The following is a 26030-nucleotide window of genomic DNA, read 5'->3' on the forward strand; positions in this document are numbered from 1 at the left end:
TGATGCACAGTACTACATTTGTTTGCTTACTTCGAGTTCGTTTAGTATATAAATTGTACTACGCCTAATTAGTAAATCAAGGCCTGGGGAAGAATCCCAATCTACATTTCAAGAAATAATCTATAAAAATAAAAGAACATCAATAACTTATGTGATAAAAAGGTGGGTATATAATTCCTATTACAAAAATAGAAGATAAATCTTAATTAAAAATTAGCTTAGTAAGTACAGGTAAAAAAATTTAGGATAATTTTTCGGAGCATTTTTACAAATATAATACACTAAATTAATTTTTTTTTTTAATATAGAGTAAGAAAAATAAGTTATAGTACTGTATCATATATTAAATGTATACAACTAAATATTAAAAGTAGAAAATAATCTTGAAATTTGATTAAATAATTGTAAATAAAAACGGGACGGTATTTACTTCATAATTTGCTTTTTCTTAATTTCCTACCAGTTTTCAAGTGTTGGATACCAGATACCCTAAGGTGAACTGGTATTCTAGGGAAGGAAGAAATGCATATTGCAAATGCAAATGCAGATAAGTTGCCTTATGCATCAAGAACATGGTTCTTTTTTCCATCGTAAAACGCACTTAAGGTTACCCATCCGTACACTACGACGACGGGAGTGGCTTATCACTAAAATTGTCAACATCTACTGTCCACCGTGCCACACTACGCCCCATATTATAAATTATATTAATTGTTTATTATCTCATTTTAGATATTTTTATCTAAAATATTCAGTTATTTATTTATATTCTGTACTTTACTCAAAATAAAATTTCAACAATAAATGCAATTTTAGAATAAGGATGATAAAAAAAAGACAGTTTTACATTTAATTATGTGATTTATTAATTTTTTTCGATCATGTGTTCTTTTTATATGATTGATGGTATTTATTCTTTTTTGAAATATTATGTCATTTTTAATCTTTTTTAACTTCACTAACTGATACTGCAATAAAAATACATAAAATATTTTATAATTAAGCAACCAATTATTTAAGTTGTTAGAATCATTACAATGAGCTTATTATTCATAACCATATTTTGATACATTTACAAATAAAAATTAGAACAAATAGTGCTATTCAAAATAGTTAGGTATAATAAAACTCATACCAAATTAATAAAACTAATAATTCCTTAATTGTAATATCTAATTATATATGTAGTTTAAATTGTACATTAAAATTTTTGGGAAATGCAAATTTACCACATTAACACATAAAACTGGCAATTTAATTTCACAGAGATGTAAAGTACACGATACTTAATTTATATTAGTTATAAGAGGATATACATATATATATATATATATACCATACATATATATATATACCATACTTAGTTAAGTTATAAAAAAAGAAAATAATAATAAATGTAAGAAAATACATTTCCAATAGTCTAAAAGACTATATAATAATTTTTAATTTTTATGTATATATACAAAAGTTAAGCACTTATTTTATAAAGCTAAGTCTTTTTTTATTTATAATCTTAATCTTTTGTAGTTCCAAAGATATATTTGTCACCAATTATACTTTTAGTGTATTAACGTCAGTATGGGTAGTACATTGCTCTTCTAGAATAGCCTCCCCTAAAATAATAAATAATTTATTATATTAAATCATGTGCTAATTTTTGATTATAATATTTTACATAATGATTCTATCTAAAAATATTTAAAGACTAAATTCTATAATTAATAGCGTGCTACCAAGGGTTTACTAATAGTCTACATGGGTACAACTTGATCTGAAATGTTTAATTTATTATAAGTTATAAAGCCACATATTTCATTTATGATTCACACATGTATTCTGGCTATTAGGAAAACAAGCATAACAACAATAGTACTTATTTAAATTATATAAAGTAAATTTATTTATACTTGAAGTCTGTTTTAGATATTTTGAGGCCCAAAGCGAAATTAAGATTATAGTACCTTACATTATATTCTATACAGCCAAAATTCTATACTATATATAAAGAAAGAAACGGTCAGACATACAAATCTAATAACTGAGACTATAAGTAGCTGCATATTGCACCTAATGATAAATATGGCACTGATTATACTAGAAATATTAATAGCTTTTAAGGAAATGATATAAGGTATCATAATCATAAAAAATCCAGGAGAACCAAAATTGTATGATATTATAATAGTATGAGTAATAATCATATTATAATTAACTATTATTTATCATAAAGTATTAATATAGAGATAATACCTAAGTAAAATATGAAATTTTAATAAAAGTTATCTAACATTATTCTTTTAAAAATATAGTTTTAGTACAACAATAAAACTAACATTTTATAATAAATAAATTTCAGAATGTCAATACCTCAAAATCATTTAACAGTACCACTTTGACTATCTTACAAATCAGATTTGTTCCCTAAAATCATGGATTTTATTGGATTACCTTATAATAAATTTTAAGCTAAACAAATTTTTAAATCTTTTCAAAAAAAGAAATTATAGTAAATTGTTAATGTTAAAAAATATAAGACATTTTTACATGAAGGAATTAATTATCAATTAACAAAGCCAGATACATTATAATAATTAAAAAATATTTTTTTTAGATGATATCAATTGTATAACATTTGTACATATTACTTCAGTATAAAACAATAAAAAACTATTAATAATTAAAATATGACCTAATTACTTATATTGTAAAAAATGGATTATACCTTGGTCTACGAATTGGCCGATAACCACCATAGAATCCAGTTGGTGCACTACCACGTGACATGGGTCTTCCCCTATACATTCCTCTACCTCTGGATGCTACAGGGCGATTAGTTGTACTAATACCAGGCTTGTTAGTTCTTTTAGGATTAACCTAATAAAATCGTTATATTGTAGATATTGATTACTAACTAGTTTCAATCAAACAACTAAAATATTGAAATCTTACTTTTATTTGACGGCCTCTAAATAATGAATCATCCATTGCCATAGCAGTATTTACAGAATCCATATCAGCAAATTCTATGTATGCAAATCCTTTAGGGTGACCATCAAACTTATTACATAATATTGTCACTCGATTAATAGAACCACACCCATGAAAATGGGCTTCAAGTTCTTCAGCCGTAGCTGCGTAATCTACCTAAATTAATAAAATATGGAAAAATAGTCAATAGTCAATATCAAATTATGTGTAAAAATGACTTACGTTTCCAACATAGACAGACCTAGCATCAGCTTCAGCTTTTTCTTGTTCGGATAAATTGTAGGTTGAACCTGCAAGTAAAAATGTATTATAACTTATATTAAATAAATTTGATAAAAACATAATTTATTAAGTAAAATAATTAATATATTTAATGAATGCTAAATTTAATATACACTAAAAAACATTTTTGTAATGATTATTAAATAAATATATATCACAATTTGATCTGAATTTTTTTGAAGATCAATCATAAATTATTGAAAAAGATTATATGAATTAACATTTTTTTAACAATTCTAAAATGAAGATACAAAAATAAAAGTTAATCATTTTACAAAAAATAGGATATTATGATTAAAATGAAAATATTCTTGTGAAGTAATTATATAATAATCTACTATTTACTTCAAACTAAAAAGATATTTGTAAATGTCACCATAATACAGATTTAGTAAATGCCCGCTTAGATTTATAAAACTATACATATATGTTTAAATGTATAACTAAAATTATTTTTAATGTTTGTTAGAAATTTTTAAGAAAATAAAATCCAATTACAATACTGTATATTATTTAATAATTGTATTTTATAGTTGCAACATTAATTATTTTTAATGCATAATTTATTATATTTACTTAAAAAATAAAATGCATAGCTTTTTGAGAATTTTTAATTAAAATTGTTCTAAAATTAATATTATAAAAAATACGTAAATTATTAAGAGGAAGATACAAGTAGCTTTCAAAAATAAAAAATAATAATAATAAAATTATGTGGAAAAATATAAATATAATTTCTAAAATAAAAATACATTATTTCTTAGTAAAATATAGGCTTTTTATAGGAAAAATTAACATGTTTATTTCAAGGTTGTTACGGAATTTAAAACATGTTTAACAAAAATATAAAAATTTACATATTAAATTGTTTACTTATGTCTAAGACCAGTTTTTTTTTTAACATATTGTTATTAATCTTGTTTTATTATTAAATAAGATATAACTCATAAACATAGCTACATAATAATACATATTTTAAATTTTCATTTTGAAGTTTTTTTTAAACAATTTTTAAATAGATTTTTTTGTAAAAATGTAAAACAGATTTAGTAAGTGTTAGCTTAGATTAAATTGTGCTACACATGTGGATATCGGTTTGTGTTTATTTACCTCAAAATTATAAAGCAAATTTACTTAAAAAGTAACTGCAGAGCTTTTAGAGGATAACATAATTTATGCTGAAGCTATTATTTTTAAATATTTGTTTCTAATCTAAAATTATTTATGGTAAAATAATAAATTGTACAACAGATTTAGTAAGTGTTAGCTTAGATTAAATTGTGCTACACATGTGGATATCGGTTTGTGTTTATTTACCTCAAAATTATAAAGCAAATTTACTTAAAAAGTAACTGCAGAGCTTTTAGAGGATAACATAATTTATGCTGAAGCTATTATTTTTAAATATTTGTTTCTGTTCTAAAATTATTTATGATAAAATAATAAATTGTACAACAGATTTAGTAAGGTTTTTAATTTGAAGGCTCATATATTATAACATGTATGAACATGTATGTTCACTTTAATGAAAATACACTACAGTATAGGATTTTTACAATAGAAACTAATTTACACATTAATGCATAAATAGTGATAAATGCAATCAGTTTCAATGGACTTAAAACATTAAAGAGCTCATATTGTATGTCTAGTTTCTAATAATCTAGTTATTTCACCATTGCCTTGAATCATTTAATCTATAATCTGTTAAATTATACTTAAAATGCAAAAAATAAAAACTTAAGCTAAAATTTTTATATAATATAACTCTTATTATAAGATAATAATAAATTTTATATACTAAATAGCCAGTATAAATAAAAATTAAAAAAAAAAATATTTACTTGTTTTGGATGAATTTGCAGATGATAGTACTGGGGTATTTGACATTTCTTGATCCACCTGAGATTGTAATTTTTTTAATTTTTCAGCTTCTTCTTCCATTTCACGTACACGTGCTCGTATAACTTCCAAATCCTAACAAATATATTTTTCAAAAATTATTACAATAGATTTTTTTTTTTAATCATTAACTAGTAATTGTTTTTTTGTATAGTTTTATTTCAGTTTTGCATCAATACAACAATATACTAATTCTCCTAAAAAAAAAAGAAATTAGAAGTAAAAGTACATACAAAACTAATAAAAAGAATTTATGAAAAACTTTTAGACAAATTTTAAATATTTTTAATAATTTAAGAATAATGTTACAGAACTGCCATTAGATATATATGTTAAAATAAAGATAATAGAAATCAAAAACATAAAATTTTTATTAAGAAACCATTTAAAAATTAATTTATTAACACCACAAATACATCTTATAGATGCAATCAGATAAGAGGTTTGTGGTAAAGCCAAAAATACTAATTTTTTATCAGAAACTATATAATTTTACGTCAAATGAAAAATAATAATTTTATTTTGTGAAGAATTAAGTCTGAAAGGAACTTTTACACTTTCTTAACCTTTAGCATGAAAATAAAGTTTAAAAAAATATTGTGTTACTATTATATACAATATATATTTGTTTAAAAAAAATTGATAACACCTACTGAGTCTGCTGATGTTTGAGAGTCCACATTATTTGACTGACCATTTTCAATTAAGTCAAATGTTAAGCTGTTCTCACTATTCACTTGACCACTTTGTTCTTCTGATGATAAATCAATACCAGTCTCTAACAGCTGATCATCTAAATCTGCCATTGTTTTTAGAACTGAAATATAATATAAGTGAATTAATAATTATTTTGAACTATTAATAACATTTAAATTTGATAATTGATAGAAATATTTTCTTTATAAAAGGTTTAGTATACTAATTTACAAGTTATTTATTATCAAAAATTTATAATTAAAATGATAAAATATTTACTTATAAAGCTACCTTATTTTGAAAATTAAATAAAGTTGAGAAACTTAAATATGTAGGCTACCAGAAATAAAATTACTCAATAATACATTTTTTTAATAAAACATAAAATGTATAATAAATATATGAATTCTAGTCAAACGTATATGTTTTTTAGTTGATAAATAGAAATAAAATATAATTTTATAGGCTGAAGGATCTAATAACTTGATTAAAATTATTGTACAGCATAAGAGATGACATAAGATATCACTCTTACAACAAATTTTAACTAATAAATTCTATATATCAGTCCTCTTTCATAGTCAAAATTATAGTAAAATGTTTCTGATAAATTAATATTAAAACGTAACCATTTACTTACTTAGAATTAAAGTCGATGGAAACGGATAAAATATTGAAATTCAATAGTTATCAGTATACGATATAACAAAACTAGAACTACATACAATTCAATGCCGAGGGTGGCGGCGACAGCTGCGGCGTAAACAAATATTAATAATTATCAACCGAAAATGTAAAATAAACCGTTTTATCATCAAACAGCATATCTTATCACTTGGTACGATCATCTTATAGTATAGCCAACTTAATAGAAAAAAGTAATCAATTCATGTAGTGTGAGATGTCACTAGATATACAAAATGCTAGTTGGCTAATATGTTAAAATTAATTTTTTTTAAAGACAATGATAATTGTAATAATTTATGGGATCAAAAGATATTTTATTAACCAACTAAAATGCTGCTAGATAAATGCTCAACCTAGTAGACTAAATGTATGCTAACGGTTGACATTAACTTTTTATATTTTATACTTTCTATATTGAATCTTAAGGAGTATTTATTCTATCTTATTATGATTAGTTCTTCAAATTTGAATGACCAACATAATTTTCAAACTTGTAAAAGTCTATTGTTATTAATTTATCCATTAGTTATTAAAGAAAAATAGAAAATGGAAAAAATTGTTATACACTTATTATTTCATTTTAATAGGTTACATACATTTATTTATAGATTTCCGTTAGACGTGATTCATCTGGTAAAAATATTTAAAACTGGAAAATTATTTAAAATAACTTCTTAAAATAAAATTCTAAACATTTATTAAGATACTTTAAATGTATTACCATTTTTGGGCAAGTTCAATTTTATTTTATTTTACCTAACCTTACCAGGTAGCACTGTTTAAAATTTTATAAAAATGTTGATAATTTTATGTTTTATTTTTATCAGATAGAATTATTTCAAAACCTATTATAAAATAATATTTAATAACTTTTAGGCAAGTTGTATCACTGAATAAATTAATTGGTTGTACCTTGTGTATGTAATATCAATTGAATGTAAAAAGAAATTTTAAAAGTAATAATTACTTTATTTTACCAGTTATGCTTTTTAAATAATAAACTTTTGCCAAGATAAAAATTTTATTAATGTTTTGTAATGTATTCAGTCCATATGAAATCTGTTTTAGAAGAAATGTAAAATTATAGAAAAATGATTTTAACCAAAAATTCCTTTAAGTAGTTCATTTCTATTATTTTTAAATCTAGAAAAGAGTTTCTATCAAAATTATCTTTTTTAGATTTTTATTACATTATTGAAGTTATATATTTATTTTGATTAACTTGCTCTTTATGTAAATTTATTAGAATATGATTAAAGTTATTTATTAACTGTATTATTTCGAATTTTTTTAAATATTTTCCTCTCTAGACTTGTTGTATAATTATAATGTTAGCATCATGTTCCATTTGTGGAGATGTTTTCACTGGGATACATCCAGAATCAGTCCATTCAACTCCATGTGGTCACGTATTTCATCACGAATGTCTAATGCAATGGCTTCAAAGGTATTATTTGCTATATATTAAGTTATTATAAGTGATTTTCAGTCAATTTTAATTAGTTTAACTTAATTGTAAATAATTTAAACACCCACAAAAAATATATATTTCTGTTAGAAAACATAAAAATAACTGTTGTGTTGTAAAAACACATAATTTTAATGACAAATATGATTCTTTAAAAGATGAGGTATGATAAGTTATACGATATGCTAGGAACAAAATAGGGAGGAAATTAATCAAAGGTTAAAGGTGTGAAGATCAGCTATTTAATAGGATAAAGAATAAGTAGGAGTAAGACAGAGTATATAGAGTATGAGTTAGAAGGTAGAGGTAAACCAAAAAAGAGATAAAGGGATGTTATTGAATGTGATGAGTATGGCTGATGTGTGTGTAGATAATGTGGGAGATCATGTCAAGTGAATGTTAAGGATTAGGATGGCCGACCCTGAGCAGTTGGGATAAAAGCGACAAAGACTTTGATTATGCATTAACTAATTAAATTGTTATTTTAAGGTCTCAAACATGTCCACATTGTCGTTCGAGAGTTTTAGAAAAACAAGTAATAAAATTGTATTTTCATAATAATTCTAATTTAAGTGTCAAAGAAGACATATCATCATTAACACATCAAGTACAGTCGTTAACATTTTCATTAACTGTCAAAGAGCAAGAATTAAAAAATTTTAAACAAGAAAGTAAAAAAGAAAAAGAACAATTAGCAACTTTAAAGTATTAATAAATTCTTTTACATCTTGAAAATTATCATTCATTCTTGATTACACTGTTTAGAAAGCATGTAAAAGATGTTGAGGATAAAGTTAGAAATCATCAAACAGTTGTGTCTAACTTACAAGAAAGTATTCGTTTTCTAAAAGCTGAATGTAAAAAATCTACTTGTTACAAATTGGAAGCTGAGGATTTAAGAAAAGAATTAGAAAAATTTCAATCGTAAGTTATTATATTAGTAATTTATTTTTTTTAGTAAAGAATTAATTTTTCTATTGATATTTATGTATTTAAATATTATTAATATACATATATATATTTATATATTACCTATCCTATTTTAGCATTAATAGTGTTTTATATGGGACACCTGCTGATTCCCAGGAAGCTGTTCATTTATTGAAACAAAAGACTGATATTCAAACATTGTGTTTACTTATTACTACATTTAAAAGGTATAGATGTTTCAACATAAGAAATTTTAAAATTTTTTTTTCTTTATTTTAAAAGAGTTAAAAATTCACTAGGTTTTTTTTAGATTCCATTTTTTTATTAACTGTATGTAAAATTTAATTAATTGAATATTGATATTTTTAATTAGAAATTTGCATAATATTACAATTGTGGAATCAAAATTATTAGTAATATTTAACTGGACTGCATATTTTCAGAGATATTCAAACTTTGAAAGAGAGTAATAGAGATTTAGAAAACAAATTACTACAAAGACAAACAAAATATATGGATTTGAAAAAACAATTTTACGAAATAAACTCGAAAGACTCAATGAATGCTAGAGTTATGGAGTAAGTGAAATCCTTATAAATTTTATTTTGCCTAAATAAATTTTATTATTTTGAGTATGTATTTTAATTTTGTAAAATAATATTACAGTAAATTAAAATCTGAGATTTCTGATCTGGAAACTGAAATATCCAGGTTACAAAAAAAATGTTCCCATTTAGAATCTATGGCTCAAAGTAGTGATACACCAAAGCGAGCAGAATTACGAAGAAGATTTATACATGAAAGTCCAACACCTGAATTTCCAGTCACACCAGTTGCTGAAGAACCTGCAGAAGTAATTAATATTTATTTATTCTCATTGTATATTTTAATGTTTTAAAATACACAGTGATGATACTAGTTGCTGATAAGCTTTAGAGATAAGTCATATATTTATTCTATAATACATAAGTATGTTTATGGGGTCAGAGTGATCAATGAAAATAAAAAATAATTTCCAAGGATGTCATAACTTTAATAAAAAAAAATAATAAAAAGTTTAATAGATTAAAAATGTCAGAATTCGACAAAATATTATGATTCATTCTGTACTTTTACAAATATAATTTATTTTTTATTTGAAAATTTTAGCCATAAATTATTTGCTTTTCTATAAGATAAAATAATATATAAATATATTCTAGATTATTATCATATATTATTGTAATATCTTAGTAAAAACTGCTTCTATAAAAAAACATTTTTTTATACCTTTTTATATTTTCTTATTAATAAATTTATCTATGGTTATAATTAAAAAATACATATAAGTATGATTGGCTGGTGCTTTAATGTTCAACTGTGCATATAATACTATTTGCTGGATGGGTGACCATACGGAAACTTTAACAGTAGCACACATCTTTCCTCTTACTGGTTCTCTCAGTCATAATGAGATTGCATCAGAATGACAACCTGTGTAAATATCCTGTCAAATCAATAAGACAGAGCAAACCCCAATAAATTGGGATAGTGAGAGATAATGATAATATTAGTACAATGACTATTAAATTTTATTATTTTAATTGTGTGCAAGCCCTACAAGCTTTTATTTTTAAATAAACGCACATTTTTTAATTTTATTTTACTTTAGGGTATAGTTTTTTCTCCTCAAAATATTGCATCTAGTTTATTTCAAACCAAAGGACAATTAAAATCTATGAATTCATGTAATCACACAGAGGAGTTACCACAAAATGTGAGTTAGATTATTAAAAATTATTACTTAATTGTAAAATTTATTTATTCTATAATCTATATTTTTAGATAAATACATTTATGCCCTTAAGTCCTCGAAGACCAATAGGATTTATGAGACCTCCTCTTACTACAAAGTCAATAAGTGCAAATTATGTTTCTAAAACATTAAAACTGTCAAGTAGCTCTGATGAAGAAATATATGATGGTCTGGGTGGTCGATCAAAACCTGATACTTTTCCCAGTCGCCAAAGGCCTGCATTAAAAAAACGCAAATTACTTTCAAATTATAAAAAAAAAAAACTCCCAAGTGGAAATACTACCTTAGATAATTTTTTATCAAATGAAATTCCATGAATTTAAATTATTTCATTGTAATGTGTTCTTAATTCAAAAAATTATTGGATGTTAAAAAGACTTAACCTTAGTTTACAAAATCCTATAAACCAAGGTCCTCTCTATATGACTGATATTAATATTAGTTATAATAGTATTATAAATACTTTGTAAATTAAAACTGGTTTTGTATATAAAGAAAACATATTTTATATTTAATAATTATATTGTATAATACTAAATTTAATATTTATATAAATATAAAATGTATTTTCAAATTTAAGAATGTCCCAAAAATCATAAATATCCACATAAATGATTTCAAATTTTTACAACCTGAACAAATTTTTATATTGGGTTCCTAAAAAAAGAAAAAAATTATATATTCAAAATAGTACAATATTAATATATTTGATTAAAAAAATAAAGTTTTAAAAATATTACCTCAGGATGACTATTGTAGCATCCTCCTAATTTTCTTCTACAAAAATGATTAATATTGAGTTTGTTGCAACTGTGATCTGTTGCAAATGATAAATTATATTCAATTTTAATAGGATCAACACTTAAATGGCTCAAACTACTCTCTGCATTTGTAACAACAACCAACAGTAAGTTTGAATGAGCTATTCTTTTTACAAAGAAAGGACTAAAATGTACAAATATATAATTAATAAGTATATTGATTATTTAAATTTATTATTATTCTTATTAATGCTATAAAATAATTCTTTCTTGAATTATTGACTATCTATTATTATAATTTAGCGTGTTACTAGTTTGAAAAGAAAAAAATATGAATGAAGGTAAAAAAATTAAAGAGATTATGTAGCAATTAGGTACATAATTTGAATTTTATTTTTGAGGTGATTTAAATTGAACTTTTGCCTAAAATAGTTATATGTAATCTCATAACTATAATGTAGCTAGTAAAATGTCAAGAATATATAGAATTTAGGTACATGTATAACTTAAGGCTGTAAGCTTTGATCTCACTAAAATAAATCCTTACATTTATAGTATTTTATTATAACAAAATATTCTTATTTATAAATATAGTTTAAAAAAACTAAAAAACACGCTTTTAAAGAACATCGAACTAAAAAGTTAAAAATAATTTTTAAAATAAGCGTAAAACAATAATGAACGAAAAGTACTAGTATTATTGTGATAAAAGCGTCGGGCGCTCAATATACGAAAAATATAGCACAAAGCACCCACGCTTTTATCACAATAATACTAGTACTTTTCGTTCATTATTGTTTTACGCTTATTTTAAAAATTATTTTTAACTTTTTAGTTCGATGTTCTTTAAAAGCGTGTTTTTTAGTTTTTTTAAACTATATTTATTTTTCACTTTTTAGTTACATGTTATGATAGTAGTTACTATCAATATCATGGTTGTAACGGGTAAAGGGGAATCAGGGTTCGATTCCGGAGAGGGAGTCTGAGAAACGGCTACCACATCCAAGGAAAGCAGCAGGCGCGCAACGTGGAGGTAGTGACGTAAAATGACGATACGGGAATCATCCTTTGTAATCGGAATAAATACCCTATATATCTCTTAATGAGAATAAAGCGTATTAATATATAAGTTTTAATAGTAATTAAAATATATATATATATACATGTAAAGCGACTTAAGTACGTAAACGTATCATGCACGAGGTATAGCTGTGTTTTGTTGGCGGGCGGGGCGCGAGGCATATATGGCGGCAGCGGCGTCGGCTGTAGGGATATATAAATGAATATTAACATATACGTATATATAAATAATAATATATATATGTATATATATATTAATATTAGCGGCGATGGTAAGAATATATAATCTTCGCATAATATCGTGGCACTTTCGTTGGCGTCGACGACGCGATGTCCGGCGTGATCCTCGGGCGTCAAAAGGTTAGCAGCGTTGATGGCGACGGTGCGCGAGTGGAGATCGGTTTATTGACGTTGCCACTTTGACAACAGGAAGAATACTACGGTATCATTAGCGGCGGTACGTCGTCGGCCGTGCGGCACTTGCTGAACTTTGCACCGCGGCGTATAACGCGCGGTGTTGGTCAGTCAAATACTCAAAATTATACAGAAAAAAAATAGTGTAGTCGACGACTGGTGAGCGGGGTGGGGTGAATGCGTTACGACGGTCTAGTCTCAAGGTCATAGACGACGGCATACGCGACATAATAACACGTGCCGCGTGGAGTTACAAACTTACAACATACAAAATACATGTGAAACTAATATAAGCGTGTTAAAAACTATACGGAAGTGAACCAAGAAAATTTCTGTTCAGAGCAGATTATAGTATATTAAATACTCATTACAGAATATTAAGACTTATCGAAACATTATTTAAGATAATAAAGAAGTTGAAATACTTGTTTAATAATAAAAGTTGCAATTATTTTCATCTGTAAATTTTGATTTTAAAGTCTAAATAAAATATAACATATTTTTGACTATCGAAATTATACCTTATAGTAGAACCAGCTGGAGGAGGTGCATCAAATCCTTCTGCACTTAAATGCTCATGTTGCAACATAAATAAATGAGCTTTTTTGTCACATGCTTTATTTTTGAATTTTTCTGTGACAACTGGTTTAGGTTCATCTGATAAAGCTTAAATGAAAAAAGGAGTTTCAATTTTTTTCTTTTTTAAACAAGCAAAATACCAACCTTCATTAATTGACCATACATGTACAAAATTCCCTTCTATCAATAACCATACAATGTTCATTAAAACCCAATTTATACTGCTTAAAATAAAGTGAAACGGCTAAAAAAAATATATATTGCACTACTAATAGCGAAATAAACTAAAAATGTAGAAAAATATAATGTTTCTATTGTAACAAAAAATACAAAACAAGTTTTTTTTTAATAAGTAACTGTTTATATTATTAATTGTAAATTAATTATTTTACTGAGAATAAATTTGAAGATGAACTGGCACTCAATTCTTTTTCATTACAAGAAGCTTGATAATCAAACATTGGTATACTTCTAAATATTTTCTTTGTTATCATTGTCTCCATTACAACTCCAGTACTTTTGAATACTGTTTGTGCAAAAAATTTTCCTGTATCACTTTGAATTTCCGATAAAACAACATACCCATTTTCATCAATAATGTAACAATCAACATGTTCAGATGAACACGGTAAACAAGATGTACACTGTAAATTTAAATTTACTAAAAAATAATTTTTGAATCAATAAATTAAAACTTACGTCTAAAAACTTATTTTTTATTAAGATAATTTTTTCATATCAGGTTTTTGGGGGCGAGTCACTACACACAAGCATATCAAAATTTTGGATTAAATCTATCAATCCAGATTATTTATTATTAGTATAGTATTAAGTTGATAGAATTAAAACAATACTATAATAAAAGCGAAATTTTTTTCCAATCTGTAAACTGAATTTTTCAAATTTAATTTATAATCATTTTTGGACCGGCAGTATTTTTTCAATAAATGTTAATCCATCCCTTATTCCTTATATAATTATATTTTTTTAATGGCAACAGACTAGCTTAAACTATGAAAAAAATCTAGATATGAAAATGACTGATAACAAATTTTCATTATTTCAAAAGTTAGGAAATTTTTATACCTAAGGAGTGCACAGGAAAATGTATATTGATAAAATAGGCATACCAGTACCTTATCCATTTAGTTTATTTTTTTAGAATGATAATAATCTCCAAAATAATGGGTCAAGAGTTGTAATTAACAAGTAATTTTCTTAATTAGATAATTGTTTTTTATATAAATAACTTGTATGTATGTTACTATTTAAAATATAATGTTTGCACCTTTAAAAGGAATTAGGGTTGGACTTGAAAATAAATAATGATTGATAAATCAATACGTATATGAAATTAATGAAAGTAAGTAAAAAATTCTCAATATTTTTATAGTTTTAGGAGAAATTGGAAGACTCACATCAAAAGAATCACTCTGTATAAAAAATGTTTAACCTGTATATCTTACATTAGTTGACAAATTGTTAGTGATATTCATAAATCTTTCATAAAATGCTTTATGTGACATTTCATAACCAACAACTGATCCTGGAGCTTCATTATTTTCATCCTCAACAAATATAGCATGACTTGCAGTAATTTTTAAATTTTCATTTTTCCCTAATAATTTAATAAAATTATAATTTAATGATAGACCAACTTGATAATTTAATACCTGAATCAAAGGGAACAGAAAATACAAAAGCTTGTGGATTAAGATTCCTATAAAGAACTGGTCGTTTATACCAAACTTCTTCAACTGATTTATTGTGAATTTCTCCAAACTCCCTAATAAAAAATAATAACTTTTGTATTCTAAGATATTTACTAATAATAAAAATATATACAACTCATTATTTAATAATTCATTTCTATGCTGCCATCTGCTTAACCCTCCTTGAGTTGCTAAGAATCTAACACTTACTTGATATAAGGATGCATATATTTTTCTGGAAATAATAATACATTTACAAATACAATTTATTAAGTAAAATTCCTTACAGTAAAAAATTGTAGAAATAAGATACAAATTAAATTTTTAATAAATAGATGAATATGTTTAATTTTTTTTTTTTACTCAAAAGCCGTTGAATTCCATGTAGAATTATACAATGCATGTGTGATTTTTGCATCAAAAAATAATAGTTGCATTAACTCTTTGTCACCTGTAAATAAAAACTAAATAAATTAATCAATTTTGAGTTTATTTTTTATTATTAAAAATTAATTAAACTACATCCAAGCTAAAAATTTAAATTCCAGAACTATTTGTAATAAAATATATTAATAAAAAAAATTATCTTGCATGAATATTTTGGTTTGCAACATTTCTTATGTAACAAAATTGTTGCCAGTTAAATTATAATATGAAAACTTTGAAATAATGTATCTAGTTCTTGACTTTTCAAGAAAACAAATTTTAATACATATTATTTTTTAAACAATTGTTTTATTATATTATATCCCCTTTTTTTTGCTGAATAATATTTAATTTTAATTAAAAAAGTTTTATTATAATTACAATAAGATTCATTGATATTAATTGGACGACGATTACATTCACCTACAAAAAAAAAAAAGATAATAACAATGATGAGTAAGTACATTTATAAACTTTTTTATATACAGAGTGTTCAGTAAGTCAGGAAACGGGTTTCTATTGTTCTCATTGTTTGTAACAATGAGAACAATAGAAACCCGTTTCCTGACTTACTGAACACCCTGTATATTTATAACATATAAATGTAAATTCTTGAACTAAAATGTATTATGCAATATTAATTACTATCTTTAAATAATAATTGGTTAGTAATTATTATTTATGATTAAGTTTCTCACTTCTATCAAATACATCCATAGATATATTTTCAAAATCTGAATCGGGATACTGCTCTCTCCATTCCCAATTAGGAGAAAAAATTTTCTCCATAAAATGTAAAAGTTTTTCTTCTGGGTTTTTAAAATTCCACTCATGTGAGTGAAAGTAATCACAATATACCCTTAATATACAGATATAAAACAAGTTATATAAATATAAATTGATTTAATTAAATTATATACATTTACGATAGAATGTTTAAAAAAATATATTAAATAACTTTAGTTATTATTCAAATATAATTATTATGTGTATTTAATATCTTTTAATGTAAATTTATGAAGATGAATTATAAAACATGTGTTAATGTATTACATTGGACAATATAATACAAATATTAATGTTAAAATATTATAAAATAATTAATTTGCTAACTTACCAACTTGGATGGATTTTCCATTTTTCTTGAAAATACTTATCATGGGGTTCCCCTAAAAAATAAAAAAAGGGTAATTTTCAGTATAAAATTATTTATAGTTTATTTTAACAGACAACATAAATTTTAACAGCTATTTTTATATTTATAAGAAAATAATTTCTATAATCAATTATTTATTAAAAAAAAATTTATTTTTTATACTTTATACAATTTAGAGATTTCTTCACCATAATTACCCCTAGACTGGTGATTAGTCTATTTATTTTGATATATAATATTTAATATAATATATTTAACATTTTATTAGTTAATATAATATAAAGATAGAGAATTTGATGTATGAAAATTGAAAATTTATATTTTATGTAACAAATATTTATACATTTTTTTGATACTATATCAAATAACTTAAATTTCCAAATATATAGGTTTTCTATGAAATATTAGTCTTAATTATTACTATTATAATGAAAAACTAGAAAAAAGTTTTATTTAACATTTTTTTTATATTTTTTTAATTGTATGCCTTAATTATATTAATACTGTATTGACCAAGTTTTAAAACATCTACAAAAATAAAATATATATAGTAAAATTGTTAATTACCACTTTCTATAGACTTATTAATTTCATCCCCTGCTTTGATCCAATTATTACCATATGAAGCTGGTAAAACTAGGCCAAGTGTAAACGGACCTTCAATTTTTGGATCCAAAGCTGTATAATGAAAATTACGAACTTCAGAACCTACTCGTCTCTAAATTTTATAAGATTAATATAAATTTTAAATTTTTACAATAATTATAATAGTATAATTTACAACCATGTTATCATAATGGAATTTCATGCTTAAGTTTTCCATTGAACCATGTTTATGATTAACAATTTCTCTTCTTAGCTGTAAAAAGTATATTTTTGAAATCTTCAAACAATTAAAAAATTATTTTAACCTGATAATACCAAAACTATATCACTGTGAGGCTGTCTTGGTTCTTCATTATTATCATCTAATAGTTCCAATTCAGTCAAATCAACACTGTTGTAATTTACTTTAAGGATGCCATCTTCCTAAAATTGTAAAATAACAAATTAAATATTTTTTGACTAATTGAAAATTATTTTTATGGTACAAATTTACCACTGGTCTTAGTTTTGGATGAAATAAAACATATCCATTACTAGTAACAACAAATGCATAACCATTTACACCAATCTGAAAAATATATTTGTTTTAATTTAAAAATTATTTAGTAACTAAAACATACATACTTTATAGGGAAGTGTAAGTTTTTCAAATTCAGCAATTGGTACATCTGTTCCAGCAACACCAAGCAAATCACCTTTAAATCTTGTCTAAAACAATTTTTTTAATTAATGACTTTCTATAAAACTATATCACTATTTCTATAAAAACAATTTTAAACAAAACATCTTTATATTGACTGTCATTATTGTTGAGTTTAACTCAAGACCACTATTAAGTAATGCAAGAAGATCTCAGTACAAATATTTTCTAAATACATATATGTATATAAATCTTATTTGGTTCTGATTCCTTATTAAATAGATATACACACATACCTTATTAAACTCATCTCTTTTTTTGTTGAAAATTGGAATAGAAATTGCAGTCATTGGTCTATACTCTTGATATAAATCATCTTCATTAATAGCCTATATAAATATTTAAACTAACAAATTTGAGGACAAATTTAAATACATATATATAAATTTTATATTATAAAATTAATACTAAATATTAATTTTTAAACTTTAAATGACAAAAAAATTGTTTCATATTGTAATAATAACAATGATTTCTAACTAAATTGTTTTATATAGTGATTGTATCAAAATTTTGTAAAAAAAAAAATCACTATACACCTATAAACTTGTCTACAAAGTCATTTATCTTGAGATAAATCGAGATGTTTTTCTAACCAATTTAAGAGCAGAATTACTTAGTTAAATAAATGAACTAAAACTAAAATGAGTGTTTTTAATTTAAAAAAGTGGTCACACTATGTCATCCTCCAAATTTCTTTGTATTAGTTATTAGAATTTATAAAAAAGTATGTAACATGAACAATGTTAAAAAGTAGACTTGCCACTCTAGAACTGTAACTATTTTATGACGAAATGAGCAATAGGAACTTTTTACATTTGCTTATAATTTAAACTAAAACTATGCAAGGTGATCAATAAGTTAAAAAAATGTTCATCTAATTTTAAGTTAAAATTTTATGAACAATGAAAATCTTTTCCTTACTTTTTGAATACAATATGTATTACTACTACAACAGATACTTACTAGTCTTATATCATAACTTTATATCATCAGCTTAAAATTAAATAATAATAGCATAAAAATAAATTTAAAAATACAAAATCATATACTATTTGTGAATGTTGTTTCTTAAATTAGAGATTAACTAATTTAAGTATACTAAAAATACATACTGATATATCCATAAATGTATGAGACCATGTAACAGGATGTTTTTCTGCTTGAAGTACTAAAGGTCTAGCCAATATTACAATATATTTAAGAACACTTTCAACTACTTCATCTTTTGAATGAACATGGGCAAAACTACCTTTATGCAAATACATCAAAATATATATGCATCAAAATAAATTATGTTGTCATTTATAGTTTAATTACTATTTAGACAAAATTTACCTCTATTTTCACAGGCTAATCTTTGAAGTTCCGGAGTAGTAGTTATGTCACGACCCATCATGTAAGTAAATAGGCGAACAGGTATATTAGTACCATTATCAGTAAAGATTCTATTATACTTTTGGACAACTTCAAATAAGTCCCTATCAGGTTCATCATCTGTGATCAACATTATCATTTGGTTACATGTTTCATTAAAAGTTGTATCACAAGAGTTGCACTTATTATCCCTGTTCTAATTTTAAATGAAAGTTAAAATTAATAAATTAAAAAATACTCGATATACAAACTCTAGCTAATAATTCAAATGCTTCAATAAATGCTATACTATAATTTGCTGTAAGCGTTGGAGATAATCTAGTATCTTCATTTATAGCATTAAGAAATGTATTAACATTTTCAGGAGTAGCCTTTAGAAAATAAACATTCAATTGTAATTTTATAAGAATATTCAAGTAAATGAAATATAATTGTTTTAATACCTGTACAAGTATGTTTTTAAAACATGGAACCAAATAGGTAAATCCTGTATTAAAAAATATTATATTAAATGAATCATCATTATTAAATGTTCTTAAAACAGTTTTAATAACAAGTTGAGCTATAGTCAAATGCATTCCAAACATTGATCCAGAAATATCTAATAAAATAACAACATCTTTGGAGCATGTTGCTGCTTGTATGTACCAAGGTCGAAGACGGGTATCAAAAACACTTGGCTTTGAAAACCACCGCTTAGCTATAAATCAAAAGTATATGTGAAAGCATTCAGATATTTTGATCAGTTTTAGATACTTTAAATGTTGAATTATTATGTTTCACCTGGGTAATGACGCATAAATCCTGCTGTACTCCCAAAGTATTGCCAAGACAAAGAAGGATCAGCTCGATAATTACTTAAAAACACTTCATCTAACTTTTCAGACCATTGCAAGGGTATTTGTACATGGTTAACTAAATATTTAAAAAAAATTACATTATCGAGTAAACAAATAAAATTGAAGGCTTGAAGTAAATAGGAAGTTATGAACCATTTTCCAAGAAATTGAGTTTTTTCCAGAAATAGAAACAATCTACTAAAGTTAAATAAAAAAACACAATTTCTGAAAAAATGATTAAAATGACACTTAGCTTCCTATATACTTCAAGTCTTCAATTATTGTTGAATCTTACTCCGCTCAAACAAAATTGTAGGTAAATAAGCAGTACTGTGGCTTGTGTTTACAGCTAATCCATAAAAATGACGATTTTCTGTTAATTTCATAGTTTTAAAACTTAAATTATAAGAGTTTTTCCCAATTTTAACTACAGGAGGTGTACGCGCAGGGTCATCTTCATCATTGATTCCTTCTACAGGAGAATATTTGGCATTATAATATGTATAGTTTTCAACTCCAGAAGTTTTCCATTCAAATTCTTCTGAAAGCCTTTCTGCTGCATCCATAAGACACTAAAATTTTTTAAATGATTTTTAGATGAGCATTAATCACAAAATATATTTATGGTAAGTTTACAGATACAGCTGTCATTTTCAATCTTATCATGCGGTTCATTGCCATTGATATATTTTGCAATAGCTGAGAAGCATTAGTTCTAAACACATGCGTTTCATTTAGTTTTTTGTATCGCTATACCAAAATGTACCTTTGATTAAAAATTTATTTTAACTTTTGTAAAATAAGTTATGTTATTTCATTACCAATTTTATTTCATTAGCTTTAGTTATATTCTGACCTAAGTACCAAAGTTCATTGCCAAATTGTTCAGCCCAATTTTCAACCCTACATTAAATAAGTTGATGTCATAAAAATCATTATCATTTATAGAAATGTTTTTCAATGACTCATTAAATACTTACATAAGCTCATAATTTTCATCATCAGTGACACTTATTACATATGCAACTACAATTAATAATGTCAATAAATTAACTATAATTTTCATACTTACTTAATATTAATTAAATTGGGGATTTTACATTTTATCTGCTAAAGCTAGGTTAGTGACCTTTTTTCAGATTCAAGATATTCTTAAATAAAAATCTAAATTTAGAGTATATATACCCATGTTTGGCTAACAGCCAACTGTATAAAATTCTCAACATAATATTTCCTGATTAGTACATACAATTTTATCTCTTTATTTTTATCAGTTCCAATGTACTATTTTTCAAATAAACAATGAATATAAATAAATGCTATAATATTTTAATAAGAATTTCATATAAAATATTTATTTCTTGTTATTGCAAGCGAACTTATACTATTTACTTTATAAATACATTTTGAAAAAGTAAATTTATAAACACTTAAAAGCAATTATTAGTTTCAGGATGTTCTACTTTATCAATCAAACCAAAAGCAATAGCTTCATCTGCACTCATAAAATTATCAGCTTCCATACTAGCATCTGGAAATAAATTAAATTTACACAAAATGTAATTAAATCTATTAAGTATTATAGAGAAACAACTTAAACATTTTTTATTGGTATTGAATATATATTTTACTAAATTACTTTGGCTAACATGTTTCATCTTAGTGACCAATAGTAATTTAGCTAAATATATTTAATTAAAACATAATACTAACCTATTTTTTCAGCAGATAATCCAGTATGTTTGGCATAAATCTTATTTAATGTAGTTTTTAGTCTTAAAATTTCATCAGTAACAATCTTCATATCAGAAGCTTTTCCCTGTTTATATTTAACATAGTTCCATAATTATAATAATTCCTTTTTGTATTAATTAAAAAAATTTATTATTTATTTATTTTTTACCTGCATTCCTCCGGAAGGTTGATGTATCATAATTCTTGAATTAGGCAATGAATGACGTTTGCCTTTTTGACCAGCTGCTAATAAAACACTTCCCATACTACACGCTTGTCCAATACACCAAGTTGATATTTCAGGTTTTATGTACATCATTGTATCATAAATTCCAAGGCCTGCAGTTACACTTCCTCCAGGACTAAAATAGATAATAATTTTATATTACTACTTTGATAGGTCCATTTTTTTTAGGAGAGGAGGCTGGAACATGGATCTTTTTTCCAGATAGGATTTTGTTGAGGATATACTAGCTTATGTTTGCAAAATACATAATTTTCATATATCGTTAAAAATTAAAATGGGTGACTGCTCACTCTGCTTCCCTTAAATGATGCTATTGATTGTAAGACCATTTATTTTGAGAAAATAATAATTTTTCTCTCAACTTTTACAATAAGACCTACCTTTGTGCCAAATTTCTAGTTTCTACTTAAAAGTGTCTTATAATTTTGATAATAAGTTAGTAACAAAAATGAGAACTTTGAAATTCTCCCATTTTGAAATAGTATATCATTAAGGACTAAATTTTTTTACAGTTTTGACTTCAATGTGAAGCTGAGAAGATATCAGTTTTACTATGATGTGTTTTTTTTTTGTGTCTGTTACCACTTTTTCTTAGTTCTCACCGAACCGATTTCTTTCAACAATACGTCAAAAGATTACTAATCATATCTAGTCAAAAACATTACCCTCAAAAATTGAAACAAATCAATATAATTTTTTTTTTTTTTCCGTTCGGTGAGAGCTGAGAAAAAGTGGTAACAGACAAAAAAAACACATCATAGTAAAACCAATACCTTCTCAGCTTCGCATCGAAGCTAAAATGAACTCATAAAACACAATTAAAAAATTATTTCACAATAAAAGCTATTTTCTTAAAAGTATTATGTTTTGACCATAATTTTGTATTTTGTAATGTAGAAATTTAAAAATAAATTTTTATATATTCAGTAAATAATTGAATAAATTAAGTTATTTACATTTAAATTACCTATTAATGTACATATTGATAGTAGCTTTTTGATTTTCAAACTGTAGAAATAATAGTTGAGCAATAACAAGTGAAGCTACATGATCATTAATCTAAAATTATTTTTAAAATAAATAATATACCAAAATAATTTTATTTGAAAAATTCATAACATACTACAAATAAGTTACTTACCTCACCCATAACACAAACAATTCTTTCTTTTAAAAGTCTCGAAAAAATATCATAAGAACGTTCTCCACGGCCAGTTTGTTCTACAACTATTGGAATTGTTAAACCACGAACATTGTTTTGTATCAATTTATTTCTAAATTGTAATAAGTTACTTGTTTTCTAGAGTTAAAATTATGTAATATAATTAAACAAAAAATTTTATTTTATTTCGTTTTTTATTGTATTAAGGTGCTTAACAAGTATTAAGTGTACTTAAATGATAAAAAGTAGGGCTCATAAATTATAGCACTGAAACTTGTTATTTTAAATGCTATAATAATTACTTATAAGTATTGTTTTCAGTATTTTAATATGCATTAAAAAACAAAAATATGTCAAAAAAGTAAAATGTTAAATTATATTTTATGAATTTTTTTGCAATTTTAGTTTAAACTTTAACAGAAAACTATACTTTGATCATTAAATTTTATATAAATATTTTTAAAATGACACAAAAAAAGTTCTAATAAAAAGACATATTTTTTATCAGTGCATTTTATTGGCTCTTTAAACTTTCAAATACAATCAAAATATTAATATGTTCATGCTTTAATCTTCATATTTTTCTCTATTACAGTACTGAAATAATGTTAAAAAAACAAAAAAGTGCTTAAATTTTGAAATATGCTATAATACGCAGCATGAAAATTCATATATAGCTTATTGATTTTTTTGAAAAAAGTATAGAACTTATATAAGTGTCTCTAAAACTTTTGAAAAAAAAAAATTTTCAAATGCTAATAGTTCTGAGTCTTGATATTAATTGTATCAAAAGAATATCTCTATCTTTCTCACATTAACATAATAAATTATAGTACAGAGTAATCAGTATCTTATAAACCACTTCATTAATTAATCACAAAATAAATAAAATATCGGGAAAATTATTTTTCATTTCTTTTAGTTACATATAATTCTTGATTTATCAGTTATCACTGATAAATTATTATTTATAATTTATTACTTTTTATAATCGCCCCTTATAATCTAAAGGGGTATCAACTTTATTTTTTTAAATGGGAACTTACATATTTTACTAGCTTATAAAATAGGAAATAATCTAATTAAGAAAATGACTGATTGATAACAACTTTTGGACCAATAATTCAGAAGTTATTAACAATTTAAAGTATTGACAGCTATTTTTCACTAGTCATTTTCCAGTCGTACTCTTCATCTCGCTTAAATAAAAAAATGAGAGTAACATCCAATGTACTGGTCCAAAAGTTGTTTTCGACCAGTGATTTTCTATTTTATTGATTAATTAAATATATATGGATCTATTTAAAAAAATTGAGTTGACACACCTTTAGGTTTTATGGGATGGTTCTAAAAAGTAATTATTATCTGATAACTCAAGAATTAAATGTAACTAAAAGAAATCAAAAATAATTTCTCTCACAATGTATTGATTTTGAGAGTAATCGAGTGGTTTATGATAAACTGATCACCTTGTACAATAATAAAATTATTATAAAAATAATTTCTATTTAAATACATATTTTGTTTTAAAAGTACATTTTAATGTTTCTGAACTATTTGTAAAGAACATTGAGAGCCAATATAGTTTAGCTCCCACACTATTTGTTTTTTTTTTTTTTTTTTAATAATCAATTTGTTTAAACCAAAACTATTGTTTTGGAGCTAAACTGCATTTATGCCAAGCTTTGAAATTTATTACTGAATTAAAGTAAATTGATTTTGAAAATAAACAGTTATCACTAAGCGTTTTTGTTTTACATTATTCATTAATACTATGAATTAAAATAATGATTAAATTATAAAAAGGGTTTATTTCTAAATCTTCCAACATTTTACTACAATTAAAGTTTAAACTTTTAAAAATCTTGAATTAAATTTTTACTATAATATGAATAAAAATTTGATAAAAAAAACACCAATTAACATTTAATATTAGTAAACACCAAATTGCTATAGATATTTCTGCCTCTCATGTATAAAATTGCAGCTATAAATACTTAAAATAATCATGTCAACCATTTAAAATAAAATATATACAGTATAAACTTACTCTCAAAATACGATATTGTAAAAAACTCATAATATTAAAATAGTCGTATTTTTCTAAAAAGTAGTGAAATATAAAATTTAATTAGAAAATTTATTTATATTATATTTATGAAATTAAAATGTTTAGTAATTATTAATAATAATAACATAAAATACGACCAAGTAATCTGGTACCCACTTATAAAAATTAATAAATAAAAAATAATATAATTACAATAATTTAAAAAATTTGTTAGAAGGTCTCTATACAAATATAATCGAATAATGAACAGTTTAATATAGAAAATTACAAAAGTTTCACACAATAAGCATGTACCGGTCTTGCATAGAAAAGTGATAAATCGTAAAGTGATAAAAGTGATCAAATAATCGCTTATATATATACATAATAATACATAAAATCAAAAGCTTTTATCTGATAATAATGACCACCGGCGATG

General features: G+C 24.1%; 4 protein-coding genes across 10 annotated transcripts; 1 reads left to right on the forward strand and 3 right to left on the reverse strand.

The window, feature by feature from the left end:
• Positions 1 to 1286: 1286 nt before the first annotated feature.
• On the reverse strand, positions 1287 to 6663 carry LOC126894774 (polyadenylate-binding protein 2). 2 transcript variants are annotated; one of them, XM_050666026.1, is made up of 8 exons: positions 6509 to 6663; positions 5826 to 5989; positions 5115 to 5247; positions 3211 to 3278; positions 2950 to 3144; positions 2723 to 2874; positions 2368 to 2421; positions 1287 to 1613 (listed from the first exon to the last, which is right to left on the reverse strand). In XM_050666026.1, the coding sequence occupies exons 2-7, from the start codon at positions 5976 to 5978 to the stop codon at positions 2409 to 2411; spliced, it is 714 nt and encodes a 237-aa protein (XP_050521983.1). In that variant the 5' UTR covers positions 5979 to 5989; positions 6509 to 6663; the 3' UTR covers positions 1287 to 1613; positions 2368 to 2408. The 2 variants fall into 2 exon arrangements, with proteins under 2 accessions (XP_050521983.1, XP_050521982.1); XM_050666025.1 differs by lacking the exon at positions 2368 to 2421 and having other exon boundaries at positions 6509 to 6662.
• A 681-nt stretch (positions 6664 to 7344) lies between these two features.
• Positions 7345 to 11086, forward strand: LOC126896403 (E3 ubiquitin-protein ligase TRAIP-like). 2 transcript variants are annotated; one of them, XM_050669155.1, is made up of 9 exons: positions 7345 to 7511; positions 7866 to 8002; positions 8513 to 8728; positions 8789 to 8947; positions 9070 to 9180; positions 9397 to 9531; positions 9620 to 9806; positions 10605 to 10709; positions 10778 to 11086. In XM_050669155.1, the coding sequence occupies exons 2-9, from the start codon at positions 7884 to 7886 to the stop codon at positions 11063 to 11065; spliced, it is 1320 nt and encodes a 439-aa protein (XP_050525112.1). In that variant the 5' UTR covers positions 7345 to 7511; positions 7866 to 7883; the 3' UTR covers positions 11066 to 11086. The 2 variants fall into 2 exon arrangements, with proteins under 2 accessions (XP_050525112.1, XP_050525111.1); XM_050669154.1 differs by lacking the exon at positions 7345 to 7511 and adding an exon at positions 7541 to 7630.
• Positions 11087 to 11107: 21 nt separating this feature from the next.
• LOC126896401 (voltage-dependent calcium channel subunit alpha-2/delta-3) lies at positions 11108 to 21675 on the reverse strand. 5 transcript variants are annotated; one of them, XM_050669151.1, is made up of 28 exons: positions 21584 to 21675; positions 21379 to 21424; positions 21220 to 21301; positions 21035 to 21148; positions 20694 to 20970; positions 20343 to 20474; positions 20003 to 20259; positions 19811 to 19930; positions 19521 to 19755; positions 19298 to 19434; positions 18419 to 18511; positions 18107 to 18190; positions 17976 to 18050; positions 17798 to 17905; positions 17661 to 17735; positions 17444 to 17594; positions 16838 to 16889; positions 16419 to 16579; positions 16102 to 16143; positions 15658 to 15745; positions 15428 to 15529; positions 15256 to 15368; positions 15049 to 15200; positions 13975 to 14226; positions 13727 to 13826; positions 13525 to 13669; positions 11489 to 11693; positions 11108 to 11405 (listed from the first exon to the last, which is right to left on the reverse strand). In XM_050669151.1, the coding sequence occupies exons 1-28, from the start codon at positions 21585 to 21587 to the stop codon at positions 11295 to 11297; spliced, it is 3513 nt and encodes a 1170-aa protein (XP_050525108.1). In that variant the 5' UTR covers positions 21588 to 21675; the 3' UTR covers positions 11108 to 11294. The 5 variants fall into 5 exon arrangements, with proteins under 5 accessions (XP_050525108.1, XP_050525110.1, XP_050525109.1 ...); XM_050669153.1 differs by having other exon boundaries at positions 21499 to 21610; XM_050669152.1 differs by having other exon boundaries at positions 21379 to 21408; positions 21471 to 21590.
• A 48-nt stretch (positions 21676 to 21723) lies between these two features.
• Positions 21724 to 25920, reverse strand: LOC126896408 (ATP-dependent Clp protease proteolytic subunit). The gene is made up of 7 exons (XM_050669163.1): positions 25805 to 25920; positions 25592 to 25644; positions 23521 to 23679; positions 23347 to 23438; positions 22302 to 22494; positions 22112 to 22217; positions 21724 to 21929 (listed from the first exon to the last, which is right to left on the reverse strand). The coding sequence occupies exons 2-7, from the start codon at positions 25619 to 25621 to the stop codon at positions 21829 to 21831; spliced, it is 681 nt and encodes a 226-aa protein (XP_050525120.1). The 5' UTR covers positions 25622 to 25644; positions 25805 to 25920; the 3' UTR covers positions 21724 to 21828.
• Between the last annotated feature and the right edge of the window lie 110 nt (positions 25921 to 26030).

Source organism: Daktulosphaira vitifoliae, unplaced genomic scaffold (assembly GCF_025091365.1).
Source record: "Daktulosphaira vitifoliae isolate Bord-2020 unplaced genomic scaffold, ASM2509136v1 Scaffold_1, whole genome shotgun sequence".
In the NCBI taxonomy this organism is placed as follows: Eukaryota; Metazoa; Arthropoda; class Insecta; order Hemiptera; family Phylloxeridae; genus Daktulosphaira; species Daktulosphaira vitifoliae.